Source organism: Heteronotia binoei, chromosome 11, assembly GCF_032191835.1.
Source record: "Heteronotia binoei isolate CCM8104 ecotype False Entrance Well chromosome 11, APGP_CSIRO_Hbin_v1, whole genome shotgun sequence".
Lineage (NCBI taxonomy): Eukaryota > Metazoa > Chordata > Lepidosauria > Squamata > Gekkonidae > Heteronotia > Heteronotia binoei.
In genome coordinates this window covers 83,275,688-83,296,394 of record NC_083233.1, presented here as the reverse complement: position 1 = coordinate 83,296,394, position 20,707 = coordinate 83,275,688, and the positions used below count along the sequence as shown (strand labels likewise).

The 20,707-nt window shown below is 53.1% G+C and overlaps 1 protein-coding gene across 1 annotated transcript; it reads left to right on the top strand.

Annotated features, from left to right (window-relative positions):
- The first annotated feature begins 367 nt into the window (after window positions 1-367).
- Window positions 368-14,719, top strand: LOC132579146 (glycolipid transfer protein-like). Its single transcript, XM_060249351.1, is given in 7 exon segments — window positions 368-507; window positions 10,165-10,226; window positions 11,119-11,242; window positions 11,550-11,559; window positions 12,604-12,754; window positions 14,473-14,538; window positions 14,540-14,719. Coding segments are annotated over 7 exon segments (633 nt in total). The 5' UTR covers window positions 368-404; the 3' UTR covers window positions 14,657-14,719.
- Window positions 14,720-20,707: the final 5,988 nt, after the last annotated feature.

Below are 20,707 nucleotides of genomic sequence, written 5' to 3'. Positions count from 1 at the left end.
TCCCTTCGGCGTTCCACCGTGCTGGTCACCCCCTTGCTCCCGGCTCCGCCCCCAAGTCTCCCGGCTCCGCCCCCCCAAGCCCCCCGAGATTTCCCGCGGTGCCCTTGGCAAGCCTCCGACATGCTCCGTGCGCCTCCACGCCCCGCGGCCCGGGGCCCGAGCGGGCAGGCGGGGACACTCGGCACATGCTGCCCGCCCTGCGCCCTCCCCGGGGCGGAGCTCCGCCCCCGCCCGGGCTTTTGCCGGCGCCTGCCGCCCAGCCCCGCCTGCGCGCAACCGAGCGCCGAGCCGCCACCCTGGCCGCCCCAGCCCCGACCCCGAGCCCAGCCGCAGCCGCAGCCGCAGGGGCCGGACGTGGAGGAGGCCCAGCAGGCGCCGCCGCCTTCCCCTCGGTGGCCGACGCCATGGCCCTGCTGCTGGAGTCCGAGTTCAAGGTGCTGCCGGCCGACAAGCAGATCGAGACGGAGCCCTTCCTCGAGGCCGTCTCCCACCTGCCGCCCTTCTTCGGTGAGCCCCGCCGGGAGGGAGGGATCGGGGCCGCGCGGAGGCTCCTGCTGCTGCTGCCCCCTCGTGCATGCAGCCTTGCCCAGGGCGCGCGGAGAAGAGGTGCGATTGGAACCCAGAGCCCCGCACTGAGTCCGGCCCGGGAGGAAATCATAGAATCCTAGAACTGGAAGGGACCTCCAGGGTCATCTAGTCCAACCCCCTGCACAAGGCAGGAAACTCACAAACTCCTTCCCCTAAGTTCACAGGATCCTCGTTGCTGTCAGATGGCCATCTAGCCTCTGCTGAAGAGCCTCCAAAGGAGAATCAGAATCATAGAATCCTAGAATTGGAAGGGACCTCCAGGGTCATCTAGTCCAACCCCCTGCACAAGGCAGGAAACTCACAGGATCCTCATTGCTGTCAGATGGCCATCTAGCCTCTGTTGAAAAACCTCCAAAGGAGAATCATAGAATTCTAGAGTTGGAAGGGACCTCCAGGGTCACCTAGTCCAACCCCCTGCACAATGCAGGAAACTCACAAACACCTCCCCCTAAATTCACAGGATCTTCACTGCTGTCAGATGGCCATCTAGCCATGTTGAAAAACCTCCAAGGAAGGAGAGCCCACCAACTCCCGAGGAGGAAGCCTGTTCCACTGAGGAATCGCTCTAACGGTCAGGAAGTTCTTCCTCCTGATGTTGAGCCGGAAACTCTTTTGATTTAATTTCAACCCACTGGTTCTGGTCCTGCCTTCTGGGGCCACAGAAAACAATTCCACCCCATTCTCTATAGGACAGCCCTTCAAGTACCTGAAGGAATCTCTCTTCCCTCCTCTTAAATTCTGCTTTGTGAAGAAGGGGGGGGGGGGTATGTTGCCAGATTTGGTGGAGGGGTGCTCTCTTTGCTCCCTGCTGGGAGAGCTGCTGCTCTCTGGTTTCTTTCAGGTTCTTGCTGCTGGGCTCTCCTCCACAGGGGGGCCTCTTCTTGACCCTCCCTTCCTTTCCTCTTAGGCAGGGGTGGCCAAACTGTGGCTCGAGAGCCATGTGGCTCTTTCACACATATTGTGTGGCTCTTGAAATCCCCACCGCTCTGTCAGCCAGCTTGGAAAAGGCATTTGTCTCTTTAATTTCTCCGGCTGGCATATTGGAGAATGCATTTGGAGTTAAAGTTGCTTTCTTTCTACCTCTCTCCCCATCTTCTTTTCTTTTCCTTTCCTTTCCCTTTCTGCTCTCAAACATCTGATGTTTATTCTGTGTGGCTCTTACATTAAGCAACTTTGGCCATCCCTGCACTTAGATGTTGCACGGGGTTGGGGGGCGGGGGGAGAAAGGTGAGTGACGGCACTTCTCCATCACTAGATCTGATTCGCTGTGGTTTTAGGCAGACCATAAGAGGGAAGGCAGGAAGGAAGTTCCCTCCTGGCCAGTTTGGCCCAGGGATCCTGGTTCCCCTCCCCTTCCTGTAGGCAGGGGGTCATTAGGGGAATGGGGAGGAAGCAGCTGTGAATTCCCTGCATTGTGCCGAGGGTTGGACTAGATGACCCTTAGGGGATCCCTTCCAGCTCTGTTTCTCTCTGGCAGTGGGCTTGGGTCTGGTGGGTGGATTTGTCACGCTAGCATTTGAGATCCAGAAATTGCCTTGGAAACGTGTGGCCAGAAGAGAGCTGACCCTCCCCAGGCCAGTTTCTCTTGCTGTTTCAGTTCCTCACTTGGAAAAAGGAAACAGCCAGCAAAGAATGAGAGCCACATGGCCAAAATCCGCAGAAAGGAGCCAGAGAATTGCCACCAGAGTCAGGAAATGTTGCAATTGTAACCGGCAAGAATGTAGCCCATGCTGGGGGAGCAGGGGGCTTGATTCTCACCTGGAGCCTCTCTTTACCCCAGCCCCCCACAGGCCTTGTTGTGGTTTGGGGCCAACGGAGGGGGGAGTGCCGGGCCCAGCGCCCTTTGCCGGCCTAGCCTTGCCCTCAAGGGGCGTGTGGCAGGTGCCTGTCTTGGGATGGCTGGGGTGTGGCTTGGCTCCCAGCCCCTGGTTGTATTTCCTCTTCTGGAACAGCCTCCGGTACCAGTGAAGGGCATGAAAACACCAGCTGGGAGGATGGAGAAACCAAGGTTGAGTTTCAGCTTAGCTGTGCCACAAACACTCCCAGATGCTTGAGGGCTTTGGAAGCAGCCAGGGACTCTGCATGTGGTCAGAGACTTTCTGGCTCCGGGTCGCAGCTTTTCTTGTTCAGGCAGGGCTGTTTGCATCTGGCCTTGTTCTTTCACATTTGCCCCTTCAACTTCTCAGCTGCTTACTCCCCAGTATTAATGCTGGTTGAATCCTGACCCTTTGCGCTCCTTGGAGCCGGAAAGCAGCTCAGGTATAATTCTGCCGCGTGCAAAACTCAAGCGGGGAGCTTACAGGAGGGCCCCTTTCTCCACTTCCACCTTGGCCTGACTGTGCGTGGGCTCCCGTGGTGGTTTCAGCTAGCACTAAGCAGGCGAAGTTTGCACACCTGTGCCTGGGGCCGTTGTGCTGGCAGAATTTGCAGGATTGTAGCATAGGATCCTGAGCCCAGCTTTTCCCCACTCTTATGTGGGGCTTTTGTGTGTGGGTGTGATTGCTTCCAGGGCTCCAGACTGTACTTCTGGGCATGAACAGAGTGCCTTTTCTTTGTCTTGGAGTATTTGCCTCCTTGCTTTACTCTGAGCCTACTTTTGCTTGGCAGCTTGGAGGTCTTTCACCCACACATGGAGAGTTCTCGTCTTGACAAGGAGGTGGATCCTTCAGTGGGTTTTTGTCTAGAGGGAATCTCCATGGTGGAGCCAGCCAGAAAGCTGAGCTCCGAAGCAACTGTTTGCCCCCGGAGGAGTCAGGCCAAGCGATGGAAATGCAGCGTCTCAGAAACGGGATAGCTGCTTTGTCAAATAAGGAGCGCGCTCTCATAATAGATGTAACCGAGACTCCTGCCCCACCTGGACATCTCCGATGGTTGGGTGTCGCCTTCTCCGCGGACAGGTGCGAGAGGAGCAGAGCGGTCAGGTTTTTTCTGGAAACTAAAAATCCTAAGTTTTGGAGAGCCCAAGGAAATAAATGCTCCCCGGGCTCAAAGTCTGAGTCCAGCAGCCTCTTTAAGGCCAACAAAGCTTAACTCCAGGTATAAGCTCCCATGTGCATCTGAGGAAGTGGGCCTGCCCCCAAAAGCTTCTACCCAGAATCAAACTTCATTGGTCTTAGTAGCTGCCCCTGGATTCAAGCTTTGTTCTGGTGCTTCAGACCAAAATGGCGACCCAGCTGGATCTCTCCAAGGTGAATCTCAGCTAGAGACTATTCAACTTCTACCAGGTAGTGATCAAGGCCAAGAATGCCTCTGTGCATGTGCAGAGGATGCCCTTGTGTTTGCTGGGTAATGACCACTTGTCCCCTACTCATCTGTGATGCAAGGGAGGACTTCCAGGTGAACCTCAAGCCTTCATCAGACGCACCTGGGGGGGAGGCGGCTGCCTTCCTGTCCTACCTGCAGGCCCCTGCCCAGCCAGGGGAGTGAGAATTCTGATCTAGTGGACACACGAAGCTGCCTTCTACTGAATCAGACTCCCCCCCCCCCCTGTTGTCTACTCCTACTGGCAGCAGCTCTCCAGGATCTCAAGCAGAGAAAGGTCTTCCACGTCATCTACTGCCAGATCCTTTAGCTGGAGATGCTGCCAAGAATTGAACCTGGGACCTTCTGCATGCCAAGCGGATGCTCTGTTGCTGAGCCACAGCCCCTTCCGTCTTTGGCCTGGTGCTGCAGAGCTCCTCTGACCTTCTTCCTTGGAGGTTTTTCAACAGAGATTAGATGGCCATCTGACAGCAATGAAGATCCTGTGCATTTAGAGGGAGGTATTTGTGAGTATCCTGAATTGTGCAGGGGGTTGGACTAGATGACCCTGAAGGTCCCTTCCAACTCTAGGATTCTTATGACCTTTAGTAGTGGCTTCCTTTGGAGGGACAGCTGGCAGCCTCTCTTCTCTCTCTCTCCCTAAAGTGTTAGCAAAATTGAGCCTCCATTTCCAGAGGCAGCCTGCCTTCATGCCAGACAGAGCAGCTGGGCTTGTCAGACGGCCTCCTCCCTCCTGTCTGGGAGCAGCAGAGGGCTCAGTTAGAGGATCCTTTGCTGCGCTTCCATTTGCTCGAGCACTGCTGGTTGGGGGGCCAGAGGGCCCCTTGTTCTTACAACATCTGAGACGTTTTCCTGCCCCTTATGCCAGCCATGAGAGAGATTTTTGCCGGGGGAAGGGGATGTCTTTTGCTCCATTTTCCAACCTTGGATCTGACCTGCAGCAAGGGGGCAGAGCAGAGTGTGAGGTGTGCCCCAGAACGTGGCCTCCTATCTCTGAACTCGTGGGCAAGGGCATCTGAGGAGCTGCTACGCATCCAAACCTGAGGGGCCTCTGGGGCAGATTGGAGGTTCCTGTGAGATCTGCCCCTTCTCTTCTCAGGTGGCTTTCTCGAACCCTGGGCCAGACTGCTCCCACAGGGCTTCCATGGGGTTGACCTCAGCCTGCGGTTTTATCTTGGCTTCTTAAAATAGGCAGGATGGTTCTGTGGAGCTTGTGGGGGGGGGGGGGGGGAAGGTGCCAGAGGGATCTTTCTGGGTTGTCCACACGCTACCTTTCTCTGGGGCAGCACCTTTCCCTCCCCAAGTTCATGGATGTCTCATGGCTCTTGCCCCAGAATTCTCCTTTGGTCTAGATAAGGTGGAATTTGGACCATTGTAAAAACTGTTTGTACATTAAACTTTTCATACAGCTTTTGATATGTGTGGCACATGAAGGTTTTCTAACTTCATAAACTGCTCTTTCAAAGCCCCTTTAAGGAGACCCATGAAACGTAATGCTGCTCCATACCCACACAGGTTCTGATTAGAAATAGAAACTGGCTGTTGGTTTTCAGGTGCTGAGGGAGCATTGAAATAGGGCAGGCCAGGGTTTGGCTTTGGGTCCCTGTGCCCCCCTTCCTCCTCCTTCCAATCTCTTTGTACCCGGGCCTGGTCCACGCGTGCCTCTGTGGATTCTCTGCCAGGCTTTCCTCAGTCTGTCTTTTCTAAGAATGGGGAAGAAAATAAGGCAGGAGCAAAAGTGAGGGTAGCTACTGGCCCCTTGATTCAGGTGTTGTGGTTAAGAGCGGCAGACTCTAATCTGGAGAACCCGGCTTGATTCTCTGCTTCTCCACATGCAGCTGGGTGACCCTGGGCCAGTCACATTTCTGTTGTAGTTCTCTCAGCCCCACCCTCCTCACAGGGTGTCTGTTGTGGGGCAAGGAAGGAAAGGGAAGCTGCTCCCAGAGAAGGGCGCGGAACAAATCCAATCTCTTCTTCTTTGCGATCCTGCTGCATTTCACAATGAGCTTCATCATCAAGGGATCTCAAGCAGGAATTTCTTGCCCTCCCTCCCTGGCATTTCCCCAGAGCTCATCCTACACCCTGTCTGTTCCACTGCTTCCTTTTGCAACCTGGGAAGAGAGTGGATTACCTCACTGCGGTGATGTTATCGGTCAGTCCAGGATCCTGGTCGACCGGTTTGACCGGCCAGCTGAGCCGGAGAGCAGACCTGCCAGGCTCTCTGCTTGAACCTCACCTCCCCCTGGCTGAGATCGGGGGTGAGGGGGGCAAAGGGCTCCCCCTCTGGCTGGGTCTGCAGCCACGCTTGCCCAGGGGCTGCTGCATCTCCCTGTCTCTGCAGCTGGTTTCCTCTGCAGGCATCTGTTTCCTGTCGACTGCTTTGGGGGCATCAGGTGACCAGGGAGGCAGTAGCTGGCTTCTGACGTCCAGAGCCCCCTCCATGGACTCCCCTTCCATGTCCTCCTCTCCCAGCCCTTGGCTGGAAAGCTGTGGGGCTGCTTGGAGTTTCTGCTCGGTGGTGTCATTTAACAAAAACCTTGGATCCACATGTGGCTACTTGAAGGGCGTTTTCCCCATGACTGCTCCACTGCAGCCGGCCCTCGGCTCTGTAGGCGGGGCCCTTTCCCACATGTGCTGTGCTCTGCTCAGCCTGCCTTGCAGGATCAGGCCAAGAGAGGAGAAGGGAAGGGAAGCATCCATCTTGTCCCTCCATGGCCTCAGCAACTGCTGGGAAGGGAACGTAGCTCCGGAAATTCTGCACGGACAAGCCCTGGAGAGCAGGGTTACAGTCACTGAGCTTGAACTGGAGAAACTGGAATGTAGCAGGTTCTATCTCCTCTTGCCTCAGGCTCGTGGCCCTTGAAAAACAAGCAGCTGGGTGACCAATGGCTGCGTGTGTCTTCCTACATCCCCCCCCCACGCCCACGCCAGTCTGAAGAAGGGTGGCTGAGAAGAAGACTGTAGATGTATACCCCGCCCTATCTCAGAGACTCAGAGCTGCTTACAATCTCCTTTATCTCCCTCCCCAACAGACACCCTGTGAGGTGGGTGGGGCTGGAGAGGGCTCTCACAGCAGCTGCCCTTTCAAGGACAACCTCTGCCAGAGCTATGGCTGACCCAAGGCCATCCCAGCAGCTGCAAGTGGAGGAGTGGGGAATCAAACCCGGTTGTCCCAGATAAGAGTCCGCACACTTAACCACTACACCAAACTGGCTCTCCCCGGCCAGAGACCCTGGAGAGCTGCTGCCAGTCTGCGTAGACAATGAAGGACCAAGGGTGTGTGTGTGTCTGTTTCAGCAGAAGGCAGCTTTGTGTATCTTGTACAAATCATAGAGTTTGGATTGGGAAAGATAGAGAGGAAGGGGCCTTTTCTGATGCTTGAAGATAGACTGATGACAGGTGCGTGTGTTGGATCTTCCACAGGGTGTCTTCCACCACTTTAGCAGCACAACTTCCACAAAGTCCAGAGGATGGTTCCCCCCCCCCCCCCCCGCAATTGCATGAAGAGATCCCTCCCTCCCTCCCTGATTCCGCCATAGAAGCAAAGGCTTCCCGAAGACAATGGCCAGGCCTGTTTTGTTCCCAGATTCACAATATCGGCTATTATGCTTGGAAATGTGTCCCGTGGCTCACTCTGCTCCCCCGGTCCAGGCCGGCCTGCGGCACAAAGGCTACTTTGAGGGCCTGGAGCAGAACTGCTTCTTCTGGGCCTTTCTAGCACAACAGGCTGGTTTCAAGCCATCCTCCAAGTCCCTGATAGCTGGTGGGATCATTCAGTGAACGGCAGAAGCATCGGAGAGGTGGAGAACTGTGGGACGTCTGGCCACTAGAAGAAGAAGAGATTGGATTTATATCCCACCCTATACTCTGAATCAGAGTGACTCACAATCTCCTTTACCTTCCTCCCCCCGTCCCCCAACAGACACCCTGTGAGGAAGGTGGGGCTGAGAGAGAAGCTACCCTTTCAAGGACAACCTCTGTGAGAGCCATGGCTGACCCAAGGCCCTTCCAGCAGGTGCAAGTGGAGGAGTGGGGAATCAAACCCGGTTCTCCCAGATAAGAGAGCTCTGGCTGACCCAAAGCCATTCCAGCAGCTGCAAGTGGAGGAGTGGGGAATCAAACCCGGTTCTCCCAGATAAGAGAGCTCTGGCTGACCCAAGGCCATTCCAGCATCTGCAAGTGGAGGAGTGGGGAATCAAACCCGGTTCTCCCAGATAAGAGAGCTCTGGCTGACCCAAGGCCATTCCAACAGCTGCAAGTGGAGGAGTGGGGAATCAAACCTGGTTCTCCCAGATAAGAGTCCACGCACTTAACCACTATAGCAAACTGGCTCACAAAACTAGAAACTCCTCAAGCCTAAGAATATTTCTGAAGCGCTTGGAAGTGCTCCTGTCATTTTTAAGGGCCCGACTGCAACAAGGGAGAGTGCTTCTTTGTGTGTGGGCAAGGGGGTGGAAAGTACCTGTAGTGTGCACCTTTGTACTTATTTGCACCACCCTCAAGGCCCGAGGGAGAAGAGGTGGCAGGCAGGCAGATACCCCTGCATCCTGTCTCACTGAGAACAGCAGGGAAGGGCTCTGGCTCTCTGGAAAAGCCTGTGCTTGGCACACATAAGGCCCCAGGTTCAATCCCCGGCATCTCCAGTTGGGCGTGGCTCAGCAGTAGTGCATCTTCTTGGCATGCAGAAGGGATCAGGTTCAATCTCTGGCCCCTTCAGATTTATTTTAAAAGATCAGGTAGGAGGTGATGTGACAAGCCTCCGTCTGAGACCCTGGAGAGCCACTGACGGTCTGAGTTGACGAGACGCACCTTGAGAGAGGGTCCGATTCAGCTTAAAGTAGCTCCAGGTGTTCTTGCATGGGTGAACACCCCTTTAAGCACCTGCTAAAATTATTTTGTGATGAAGGCTTGTGTTTTTTAAAATGTCTGTTCAACCCTTTTGGGAGCCACAAAAGCAGGAGGGGGAGAGCGAGGAGCAGGGCTGGGGAGACGGAGCAGCTCAGTTTCCCGGGACTATAATATTGTCTGGGCTCTCTTATCTTCCTGCCCTCCTTGCATTGTGTTTCTCGCTTCATCACGCTTGTGCCCTTTCCTTTCTTTCAAAGGCGGAGGCTGGCACATTCGCCGAGCCAGTTATATTATCTCCCTTCCCCCCCCCCCTCCACACACATTCCTACAGCGTCAGTAAGGCTGAGAGAAGCTGGGGGGCAGATACAAGCCCTGCTCTCTGGGGTTCTGTCTGCTGCATCATGCTTGTTTGATTCCCCACTCCTCCACTTGCAGCTGCTGGAATGGCCTTGGGTTAGCCATAGCTCTCGCAGAGTTGTCCTTGAAAGGGCAGCTTCCGGGATAGCTCTCTCAGCCCCACCCACCTCACAGGGTTTCTCTTGTTTGCGGGGGGAGGCAGGGGGGGAAGGCAAAGGAGATTGTGACCACTGAGATTCAGAGTACAGGGTGGGATATAAATCCAGTTTCCGTACGAGCCCCAGAGAGCACTGAGGTCGATAGGAAAAAACAGATTGACTACCCCTGGGCCAAAAGAAATTAAACTCCAGAACACCCGCACATGGGCCTTTTCTTCCACGGCCCCACATCTCTGGAATCAGCTCCCAGAGGAGGTGCGGGCCCTGCGGAACCTTGACCAGTTCTGCAGGGCCTGCAAGACCGCCCTCTTTAAATTGGCATTCACGAACAGCTGAGCAATAAGTGCATAACAAGAAACACTCGCCGTCTACATCAATTGTTAGGTTTACTTTAATGTATTAGATTAATTGTTTTAACTAATGTATTAAGTGGTTTTATTATTAATGTTCATTAGTATGAAGTTTTATCAATGTATTGTTATCTTTTTTGTTGTTAGCCGCCCTGAGCCTGCTCCGGCGGGGGAGGGCGGGATACAAATAAAATTTTACTTTACTTACTTTTCTTGAAAGGGCAGCTTCTGGGAGAGCCCTCTCAGCCCCACCCACCTCACAGGGTGTGGGGGAGAAAGATAAAGGAGATTGGGAGCCACTCTGAGATTCAGAGCGGAGGGCAGGATATAAATCCGATATCTTCTTCATCCTCATCTTCTTGTTCTTGCTCGAGCTGATCCAAGCGCTGCTGCTCAGAAACGGAAACCCGTAGAGGGGTGAAGGCCTCCCGCAGCCTTCCTGGGCACTAAAGTCAGGGCAGGCTGGCTGGTCTTCGGTGGGTTCAGGGAAGAGGCCCAGACCCTGCGCACATGCTCCAGCCCCGCCCCACTGGCCTGCGAGGGGGAAGGGGTGGGTGCCCTGTGGGCTGCACTGACCCAAGATGGGTTCTCTTCTCCTCTAGATTGCTTGGGGACCCCAATCGTGTATGCGCCTGTCAAAGCTGATCTAACTGGTAACATTAAGGTAGGTGAGAAGTGGGTGGGGGACGGGAAGCACCCCGGTTTCAGAAGGGAGGTGCGGTGTGCATCTCTGAGGCCGGTGCCAAATGCCCAGTAAGCTGCCTTTCCCTCACAACAGGGGGGTCGGTTATGCTGCAGAGGGCATGGCAAGACCCTTCCTTCCTCCCTTCTTCCTCCCTCCCTCCGTTCTTTCCTCCCTCCCTCCCTTCTTTCCTCCCTCCCTCCCTCTCTTACTCCCTCCCTCCCTTCCTCCCTTCTTTCCTCCCTCTCTCCCTCTCTCCTCCTCTCCCTCCCTATTCTTTCCTCCCTCTCTTCCTCCCTCCCTTCCTCCCTTCTTTCCTCCCTCCCTCCCTCCCTCTCTTCCTCCCTCCCTCCCTCCCTCTCTTCCTCCCTCCCTCCCTCCCTTCCTTCCTTCCTTCCTTCTCCCTCCCTTCTTTCCTCCCTCCCTCCCTCTCTTACTCCCTCCCTCCCTTCCTTCCTTCCTCCCTCCCTTCTTTCCTCCCTCTCTCCCTCTCTTCCTCCCTTCTTTCCTCCCTCCCTTCCTTCCTTCCTTCCTCCCTCCCTCCCTCTCTTCCTCCCTCCCTCCCTTCCTCCCTCCCTCCCTCTCTTCCTCCCTCCCTCTCTTCTTCCCTCCCTCCCTCCCTCCCTCCTCCCTCCCTCCCTCCCTCCTCCCTTCCTTCCTTCCTTCCTTCCTTCCTTCCTTCCTTCCTTCCTTCCTTCCTTCCTTCCTTCCTTCCTTCCTTCCTTCCTGTGTGATCCTGCACCTGGGGGCCAGATGGGAGGCAGGGAGAGGCCATGGGGCAGAGCTGGCCCCAGAGAGATTCCTTCTCCCCTTCCATGATGGTCAACAAGGTGGGCAGTTTCAGGCCAAATGGTTCTGTTTGCTTCTGTTTCAGAAAATCCGAGCGGTTTATGAGTCCAATCCCACCAAGTTCAAAACCCTGCAGAACATCCTGGAGGCCGAAAAGGAGATGCACGGCTCTGCTTGGCCCAAGGTTGGGGCCACGCTGGCCCTCATGTGCTGAAAAGGTGAGCTGCAGAGACCTTCCTTTGCTTCTCCTGCGGGGAGGGCTAAATGGCGGCTGATGCTGAAGCAGAGTGAGAAGCTTCCCCCCCCCTCCAAGAGGGCCCCCTCCCACAGCTGGGATCATACCGCTGGCTGATTTTATTCCGTAGACCAGGAGTGGCCAAACTTGCTTAACATAAGAGCCACATAGAATAAATGTCAGATGTTTGAGAGCTGCAGGACATGAATGTCAGATGTTTGAGGGAAGGAAGACAGACAGGAAGGTAGGCAGGCAGGCAAATAGATGAAGGGAGGGATAAGGGAGGGAGAGGTAGAAAGAAAGCAACTTTAAATGCATTCCCCAAGCTGCCAGCTGGCTTGGCTGGGAGAAGTGATTTAAAGAGACAAATGCCTTCTGCAAGCTGGCCGATGGGGTGGGGGGCGGGGCTTCAAGAGCCACACAATATGTGTGAAAGAGCCACATGGGGCTCCTGAGCTTGGCAACCCCAGTCATAGACTTTTAAATATCACTGCTCCCCCATAGTGGCTCACAGCAATTTATGTCACTTAAGCAATATCATAACAAAGAAGTTAAAAACCACTGAAACTCAGATAATATGTATAATTTTTTTATTACTTTTATTTTATTACTTTTTCTAATTGCCACTCTCCTGAAGGGTCTTGCGGCGACTTTAAAATCAATAAGCTAAAATCAATAAGGTTTTGCTGCCTCCTCCCCCTCCTCCCATGGCGCAGAGTGTTAAAGCTGCAGTCCTAAGCTCTGTTCACGACCTGAGTTTGATCCCCGGCGGAAGCTGGGTTTTCAGGTAGCCGGCTCGAGGTTGACTCAGCCTTCCATCCTTCCGAGGTCGGTCAAACGAGTCCCCAGCTTGCTGGGGGGAAAGTGTAGAGGACTGGGGAAGGCAAGGGCAAACCACCCCGTAAAAAGTCTGCCACGAAAACATTGTGAAAGCAACGTCACCCCAGAGTCGGAAACGACTGGTGCTTGCCCAGGGGACCTTTCCTTTTCCTCCTCCTCCTCCTCCATGCGGACAGTGAGGACCAGAGATGGTCTGTGGCTCTCCCCCATTTCCCAGGCATAGGGCTCACTGGCTGTCTGGGATGGAGAGGACAAGTGAGAGCTGGGGGCGGAGCTTTTCCTGGGCCCCACTCTTTTCCACTGCAGGGGAACTTCCTCCCCGTGGCAGCCCTTCCTTCCTCCGGGGAGGAGGTGAGGCTGCTCTGCTGTCTGGGCCTAAATTCTGGAAGCAAACCCAAGGGGGGCAGGCTTGGTGGGCGGAGCGGGAAGGCTTGTTGCTGCTAGGCGGGCCCAACCTCCCCTTGTTCTGCCCCCCCCCCCGCCCCGGTCTTGCAGGGGCCTGAAGTTCATCCAAGTGCTGCTGCAAAGCCTGTGTGACGGCGAGAGGGACGAAGACAACCCCAACCTCATCCGGGTGAATGCCACCAAAGCCTACGAAATGGCCCTGCGGAAGTACCACGGCTGGATCTTGCAGAAGCTCTTCTTGGTGAGCCTGCTAAGGAGGGCGGGCTAAGCCAGACGGGAAGTGGGACGGGAGTCCATTGGACTTTGCAGCCCCTGCCCCCTCTGGGGTTGTCACCAGCCCTGCGGAAACGGGTAGGCAGGGCTCAATGGCGTGGGCCGGGGGTCCCCTGCCTTTCTCAGCCTGTGGGCCCCTTTCAGATTCTGACCCAGGGTGGTGGGCTCATCAGTGGGTTGGCTGCCACAGGAGGAGGAGGAGGGGGGGGAGTCAGCCACAGCGTGGCTGCCAGGGGACAGGGAGACAAGCACAGAGCGTCAGAGGTGTTCCAGTCTTCTGCCTCCCTCTGTTAACAAACTCTGTTGGAACAGGATGCACACGCAGTCAGAAGCCCCACCTCTCCCAGAGTGCCAGTTGGGTGTAGTTAGAGCCAAGCGGGCAGCCGTGGTGGTCTGCAGCAGTTGAACAAAGCAGGAGTCAAGTGTCACCTTTAAGACCAACCAATTTTTATTTAGAACGTAAGCTTACGTTCTAAATAAAAATTGGTTGGTCTTAAAGGTGCCACTTGACTCCTGCTTTGTTCAGTTTGGTGTAATGGTTAAGTGCGCAGACTCTTATCTGGGAGGACTGGGTTTGATTCCCCACTCCTCCACTTGCACCTGCTGGAATGGCCTTGGGTCAGCCAGAGCTGTCATAGGAGTTGTCCTTGAAAGGGCAGCTTCTGGGAGAGCTCTCTCAGCCCCACCTGCCTTACAGGGTGTCTGTTGTGGGGGAGGAAGATATAGGAGATTGTGAGCCTCTCTGAGACTCTGAGATTCAGAGTACAGGGTGAGATATAAATCCAATATCATCCTCATCCTCCCTCCGTCTCTCTCTCCTCCTCTCCACCCTCCTCCTCTCCGCCCTCTTCCCTCCTTTCTTCCTTTCTCACCCACTTTCTACAAACACTTGGGAAGCCCCAGGAAAGGAGCTGGCAGGGCAGGCACCTGTGGGCACCGCGCTAGGAACCCCTGGCTGAAACCCTCCTCTCTCTTTGGCACTCCCAGAATGCCACCGTTGACTAAAGAGGTTTGGGGAGGGACGGTGGCTCAGCGGTAGAGCATCTGCTTGGTAAGCCAGAAGGTCCCAGGTTCAATCATAAGAACATAAGAGAAGCCATGTTGGATCAGGCCAACGGCCCATCCAGTCCAACACTCTGTGTCACACAGTGGCAAAAAATTTATATATATACACACACACACACACTGTGGCTAATAGCCACTGATGGACCTCTGCTCCATATTTTTATCTAAACCCCTCTTGAAGGTGGCTATACTTGTGGCTGCCACCACCTCCTGTGGCAGTGAATTCCACATGTTAATCACCCTCTGGTGAAGAAATACTTCCTTTTATCCGTTTTAACCTGTCTGCTCAGCAATTTCATCGAATGCCCACGAGTTCTTGTATTGTGAGAAAGGGAGAAAAGTACTTCTTTCTCTACTTTCTCCATCCCATGCATTATCTTGTAAACCTCTATCATGTCACCCGGCATCTCCAAAAAAGGGTCCCCCGGCATCTCCAAAAAAGGGTCCAGGCAAAGAGGCGTGAAAAACCTCAGCTTGAGACCCTGGAGAGCTGCTGCCAGTCTGAGTAGACAATACTGACTTTGATGGACTGAGGGTCTGATTCAGTAGAAGGCAGCTTCATATGTCCATATGTGTTCTGGCAGCTACCCTCTCTGAGACAATCTCCTCCACCCCTCCCAGGGCTCGGTGTACGCTCTCCCCTACAAATCGGATCTGCTGAAGGCCTTGGAGCAGGGCAAAGAAGTGAAAGGAGGAGGAGACCTTGGAGAAAATCCACCAGTTCCTAACCAAAGTGACGCCCATCCTGGACGCGATTTATGAGATGTACACAAAGATGAACGCTGAGCTGAACTATAAGGCCTGAGGGAGTCTTCCCCGTCTCAGCCAGGCCTGGAGGAGGCCTTCCGCTTCCCTTGGGCGAGGTCACCAACTCGGTGGGCCCTCGGCTGGGCCTGACCTGCACTTCTCTGGGATCGCTCTCCCACTCAGACCGCAGCAGGGGGCTTTCCCCACAGCCTCTTTGGGTCGTCCAGAAAGATTTGTCCTCTCCGTTCAAGAGCCAGAGCTCAAAAACTCTTTCGTAGCCTTTACCTCATAGATTTATTTAAAACTGGGCTTGGGGAAACAAAGGGTGTCTGGTGATAACGCACTGTATTCTTGCCTTAATCTGTTTTCCCAGAAAGAGTGTCTTCCTCTAACCTCTGTTTATTTGGGCTGCCTGAGAAGGTCAATGCACAATGGCCTTGTCTGGTGGCCTCTGGGAGCAGATCTTTCTCCAGAATGAATGCCAGGGACAGATTCGTGTGTGTCTGCGTGCTGCACAAGAACCAGCCTTCAGAGACCTTTCCTTAGTGACGTTTTTAACCTCATAGGAGTCGAAATGGGTCTCTCCTCTTCAGGAATAACTGGCTCCGGCTGAAAACTACTTGTCATTTTTACCTGTTCGTTTTAAAGAAATGCTCTTTTCCGAGATGCAAGAACCATTTGAGGCCTTCCAAAGTGGTTTTCTGTCCATCAGAGCCTTAGTGGTTTCTTTTTGGAATAGCAATGTTGGGGGGAACAATAAATAAAGTCTTATGAGGGCATATACATGGCTGTGTCTTGGGATTTATTTGTAGCATTTACTCAGTCTTCCTGTCCACATATGGTGTCAAAAGGCCCAGCCCACCAGAACCCACTGCTCTTCTGGACAGATCTCCTTCTGGAGAGCTTGGGAGCTGCTGTTCTGCAGTTGCAGAATAAGGCATCAGCCACAATTCAGCTTCCCAAAGGTCCTGGGTAACTTTATTTTTTAAAGCCCGGTCCAGCCTGATTATTTATTTACTTACTAGCAGTTCATTGTAGGAAGAAATACAGTGGGCCCTTGAAAAATATTGGGGGGAAGGGTGATGAATGTATAGGTGGCAGGAAGGAAGGAAGATAGACAAAGAGAATGAAAAGAGAGAGATAGAGAAAGAATGAGAGAAAGAACAGTAGGGGAAAGATGGGGAGAAAGGAGTATGAGAATGAAAAATGAAAGGAAGGTAGACAGAATGAAATAAAAAGAAAGACAGATACAGAGAACGAACAGAAGGGAGAGATTAAAAAAGGAGAAAGGAGAGAGAAAATGAGAAAGGAAGATAGAATGAAAGAAAAAGACAGAAAGAATGAAAGGAAGGGAGGGAGAGTTATGGAAAAGTTGGGAGAAAGGAGTGAAAGGAAAATGGAAGGAATACAGGGAGGCAGAAAAATGATGGGGAGGTAAGCAGCCAATAGAAGCCTCCCTTTCACCCCTCCCACTTCCAGTGGCTCCCCACCTGTTAAAGCAAGCAGCTGACAGGTGGACCGGAGTGGACTCCGGGTGGACAGGTGGAATGGAGTGGACTCCATTCTATGCTATCAGCCCACAGAACAGACTGGACTGCATTGTATCCTATGAGCCCATAGGATAGAATGGAGTCCATTCCATTCTATGGGCCTATAGGATACAATGGAGTCCATTCTGTCCAACGGACTAATAGTATAGAATGGACTCCAATCTGTCCTATGGAGTCCATTTTATCATATGAGCCCACTGTAGCCTAACTTGAATAGAAGGAGGGAAGAGTATTTGCAGGTGGAAAGGGGGCTTGATACATTGTATAGTGTCAGTCTGGTTATCTGCCACTGTTGAACCGGCTGTGAATGAACATTCCTTTTGTGTCAGTTGAAGAAAAGTACTACTCTTTGTCTCATGAACATTTTTCTCACAGTTTATGGTTTGCTTCACTGTTTGCTTTGTGGCAGCATTGTGTGTGTGTGTTGGAGGGGGAGAGACGGTCTGTCCTGGGCTCCTACAAAGGGCCCCGAGAAGAGGCAGTAGAGATCAGTAAGCCCCCAGGAGAACCTGTTAGCAGAGAACTTCCGACTGGGGAAGGAAATAAAGATGCCAACATTGGAGACCGATGTATCTTTCATCGTAGAATGCTGAGAGTAAGAGAGACTCTGTTGTCATCCCACTTCAAAGAAGACGATGGTGTAAGGTGGCTTCCATGTTTGAGAGGAGATGGACGGAAAGTGCATGGTGTCAGGGTCTCCATTAATTACTCTCAGCATTCCACAATTAAGGACACCTCTGCCCAATTTTGACACACTGATAACTTCCACATCATTGTATCTGAGGAAGTGTGAACAGAAGAGAAGCCATGTTGGAACAGGCCAATGGCCCATCCAGTCCAACACTCCATGTCACAGAAGAACATAAGAGAAGCCATGTTGGATCAGGCCAATGGCCTCTCCAGTCCAACACTCTGCATCACATAAGAACATAAGGGAAGCCATGTTGGATCAGGCCAATGGCCTCTCCAGTCCAACACTCTGCATCACATAAGAACATAAGGGAAGCCATGTTGGATCAGGCCAATGGCCTCTCCAGTCCAACACTCTGCATCACATAAGAACATAAGAGAAGCCATGTTGGATCAGGCCAATGGCCTCTCCAGTCCAACACTCTGCATCACATAAGAACATAAGGGAAGCCATGTTGGATCAGGCCAATGGCCCCTCCAGTCCAACACTCTGTGTCACATAAGAGTAGCCATGCTGGATCAGGCCAATGGCCCATCCAGTCCAACTCTCTGTGTCACATAAGAACATCAGAGAAGCCATATTAGATCAGGCCAATGGCCCATCCAGTCCAACACTCTGTGTCACATAAGAACATCAGAGAATCCATGTTGGATCAGGCCAGTGGCCCCTCCAGTCTAACACTCTGTCACATAAGAACATAAGAGAAGCCATATTGGATCAGACCAATGTCCACTCCAGTCCAACACTCTGTGTCACATAAGAACATCAGAGAAGCCATGTTGGATCAGGCCAGTGGCCCATCCACTCCAACGCTATGTGTCACATAAGAACAGAAGAGAAGTCATGTTGGATCAGGCCAGTGGCCCATCCAGTCCAACACTGTGTGTCACATAAGAACAGAAGAGAAGCCATGTTGGATCAGGCCAATGGCCCATCCAGTCCAACACTCTGTGTCACATAAGAACATCAGAGAATCCATGTTGGATCAGGCCAATGGCCCATCCAGTCCAACACTCTGTGTCACACAAGAACATAAGAGAAGCCCTGTTGGATCAGGCCAATGGCCCCTCCAGTCCAACACTCTGTGTCACACAAGAACATAAGAGAAGCCATGTTGGATCAGGCCAATGGCCCCTCCAGTCCAATGCTTTGTGTCACATAAGAACATAAGAGAAGCCATGTTGGATCAGGCCAATGGCCACTCCAGTCCAACACTCTGTGTCACACAGTGGCCAAAACACCCAGATGTGTGCATGCACAGGAAAGCTTATACCTTGAAGAGAACTCTTTTGGTCTTCAAGGTGCCTGCTTGGACTCAGGCCGACAGGGGTGCCTTCTGAAGCGCTAAACAGGATTGGGCCCATCCCCAGTTTGGGTTGCGCTTTTGAATGCTGCCAGCAGATGGCACCATTTGCCACTTTTTAAAAAGCACTCTTTTTCAAAACTTCACGTTGGCCTTTCTTTCTTTGCCAGGGAACGGGGTGACCTGTGACATGGGGGGGGGGGAGGGGGCAGCTGAAGCACTTTGTTTATGCTTCATGGCATAATTTTGCTGCTTTATTTTAGAAAGGAGCTACTGAAAAGTCTTTGATGCGCCTTTCCGGGGCTTCAGGCGTGCCTGTCCTTCAACACAGCCAGGCTAGCTGAACCAGCCCCGTCCCCATCTCCCCTCCATTCTTGGGGAGCAGAGGAAGCCCCCCCCCAATCAGCAGCACTAGAGGGGTGCAATGCTAGGGAGGGCCGAGACAAGCCAGCCTCCCCCCCACCCCCGGCCGGGGAGAGGAGAGGGGAGGAGAGCGCCCTCTGCAGGGCGCAGGGCCGCTGCTCCGCATGAGTGAGACCGCCCTGGTCAGAGGGCTTTTGCTCTGCGTAGCTTCCTGGCCAGGCCTTCCCTGCCCTGAGGCTAGACTTTGCCTTCCAGCCCTTTGCTTTGGACAGCAGAAGCTGCAGGAGGTGAAAGGAGCAACTCTGGGCACGTGCAAAGTGCCCCCATCAGAGCTGTGCTAAGGGCGAAGCAAGGGAGGCACTTGTCTTGGGTGCACGAAGTTAAGTGTGCCGAAAAACTGCACCGTGACGAAAAGAAATGTTATTGTTACTCAAGATCTGTGCATTTCCCTTTTTGCCAAAACAACTACCATGAAAGTCGCAGTGTCACCTGCTTGCCACGGGCACAAAATTAGCTAATTCAGGCTCTGGTGCCTCCGGACAGCCCCCGTGGTCCATCTATGAGTGGGGCAGGGCTGCAGACCGCAGGGCATCGGAGGGTTTCCATCCTTCTCGCTGTTGTTCAGTCGCACAGTCGAGTCCGACTCTTTGCAACCCCAAGGACCAAGTCACGCCAGGCCCTCCTGTCTTCCACCATCCTCCGAAGTCTGCTCAGATTCATGTTAGTTCCATCAGTAACGCTGTCCGGCCATCTCCTCTTTTGCCGTCCCCTTCTTCTTTTGCCTTCAGTCTTTCCCATCCCTAGAACCATTCAAACATTTAACCCAAACTCCACTATTTGTGCTGAAGTCTCCTGAAGCTCTCTGGACGAGGCACCTTCGTGGAGGTCAGAGTGCTTCAGTGGGGTTGAAGGGTCCCTCACAATAGTTTTCGGTGACCACTTGAATCTCTTGTAACACTTGCCGAGAGTGATTCAAATGCGAATTTGGCTGAAGGGAGGGAGGGAGGGGAGGCAGCTCCAGATTGCCCACTCGGTGGAAGGACACTGTACATGCTCAGACGCTCATTCGTGGTGCGTAGTCTGCTCTGGTAAGACCTCACCTGGAGTCTTGTGTTCAGTTTTGGGCACCACATTTTAAGAAGGATCTAGACAAGCTGGAATGGGTCCAGAGGAGGCGACGAAGATGGTGAGGGGTCTGGAGACCAAGTCCTATGAGGAAAGGTTGAAGGAGCTGGGGATGTTTAGCCTGGAGAGGAGGCGGCTGAGAGGTGATAGGATCACCATCTTCAAATCATATAGAGGATGGTGTGGAATTGTTTTCTGTGGCCCCGGAAGGTAGGACCAGAACCAATGGGTTGAAATTAAATCAAAAGAGTTTCCGGCTCAACATGAGGAAGAACTTCCTGACTGTTAGAGCGATTCCTCAGTGGAACAGACTTCCTCAGGAGGTGGTGGGCTCTCCTTCCTTGAAGGTTTTTCAACAGAGGCTAGATGGCCATCTGACAGCAATGAAGATCCTGTGGATTTAGAGGGAGGTTGTTTGTGAGTTTCCTGCATTGTGCAGGGGGTTGGACTAGATGACCCTGGAGGTCCCTTCCAACTCTAGGATTCTTCAGGAGGTGGTGGGCTCTCTTTCCTTGGAGGTTTTTTAACAGAGGCTAGATGGCCATCTGACAGCAATGAGGATCCTGTGAATTTAGGGGAGGTGTTTGTGAGTTTCCTGCATTGTGCAGGGGGTTGGACTAGATGGCCCTGGAGGTCCCTTCCAACTCTAGGATTTTTCAGGAGGTGGTGGGCTCTCTTTCCTTGGAGGTTTTTAAGCAGAGGCTAGATGGCCATCTGATATCAATGAAGATTCTGTGAATTTAGAGGGGAGGTGTTTGTGAGTTTCCTGCACTGTGCCGGGGGTTGGACTAGATGACCTTAGAGGTCCCTTCCAGCTCTACGATGCTCTGATTCTCTGCCAGTGCCGGATTACCTCCTGAACTAGGCTTTATCTCAGCCCTGCCTTCAAATTGTGGCTTGTTCTGGAAAAAGGTAAAAGTCGGATCTACACGGATCTTCATGAATTCATATGATTTTTACATTGAAATGAAATCAAACCACTTTAATCCTATAGATCCTGTCTTAGACTATAGGCAGGACCACAAAAATCATGCCTCCACAAATTCGTGGTGCCTCAGCAATGCAAAAACTGGCTTC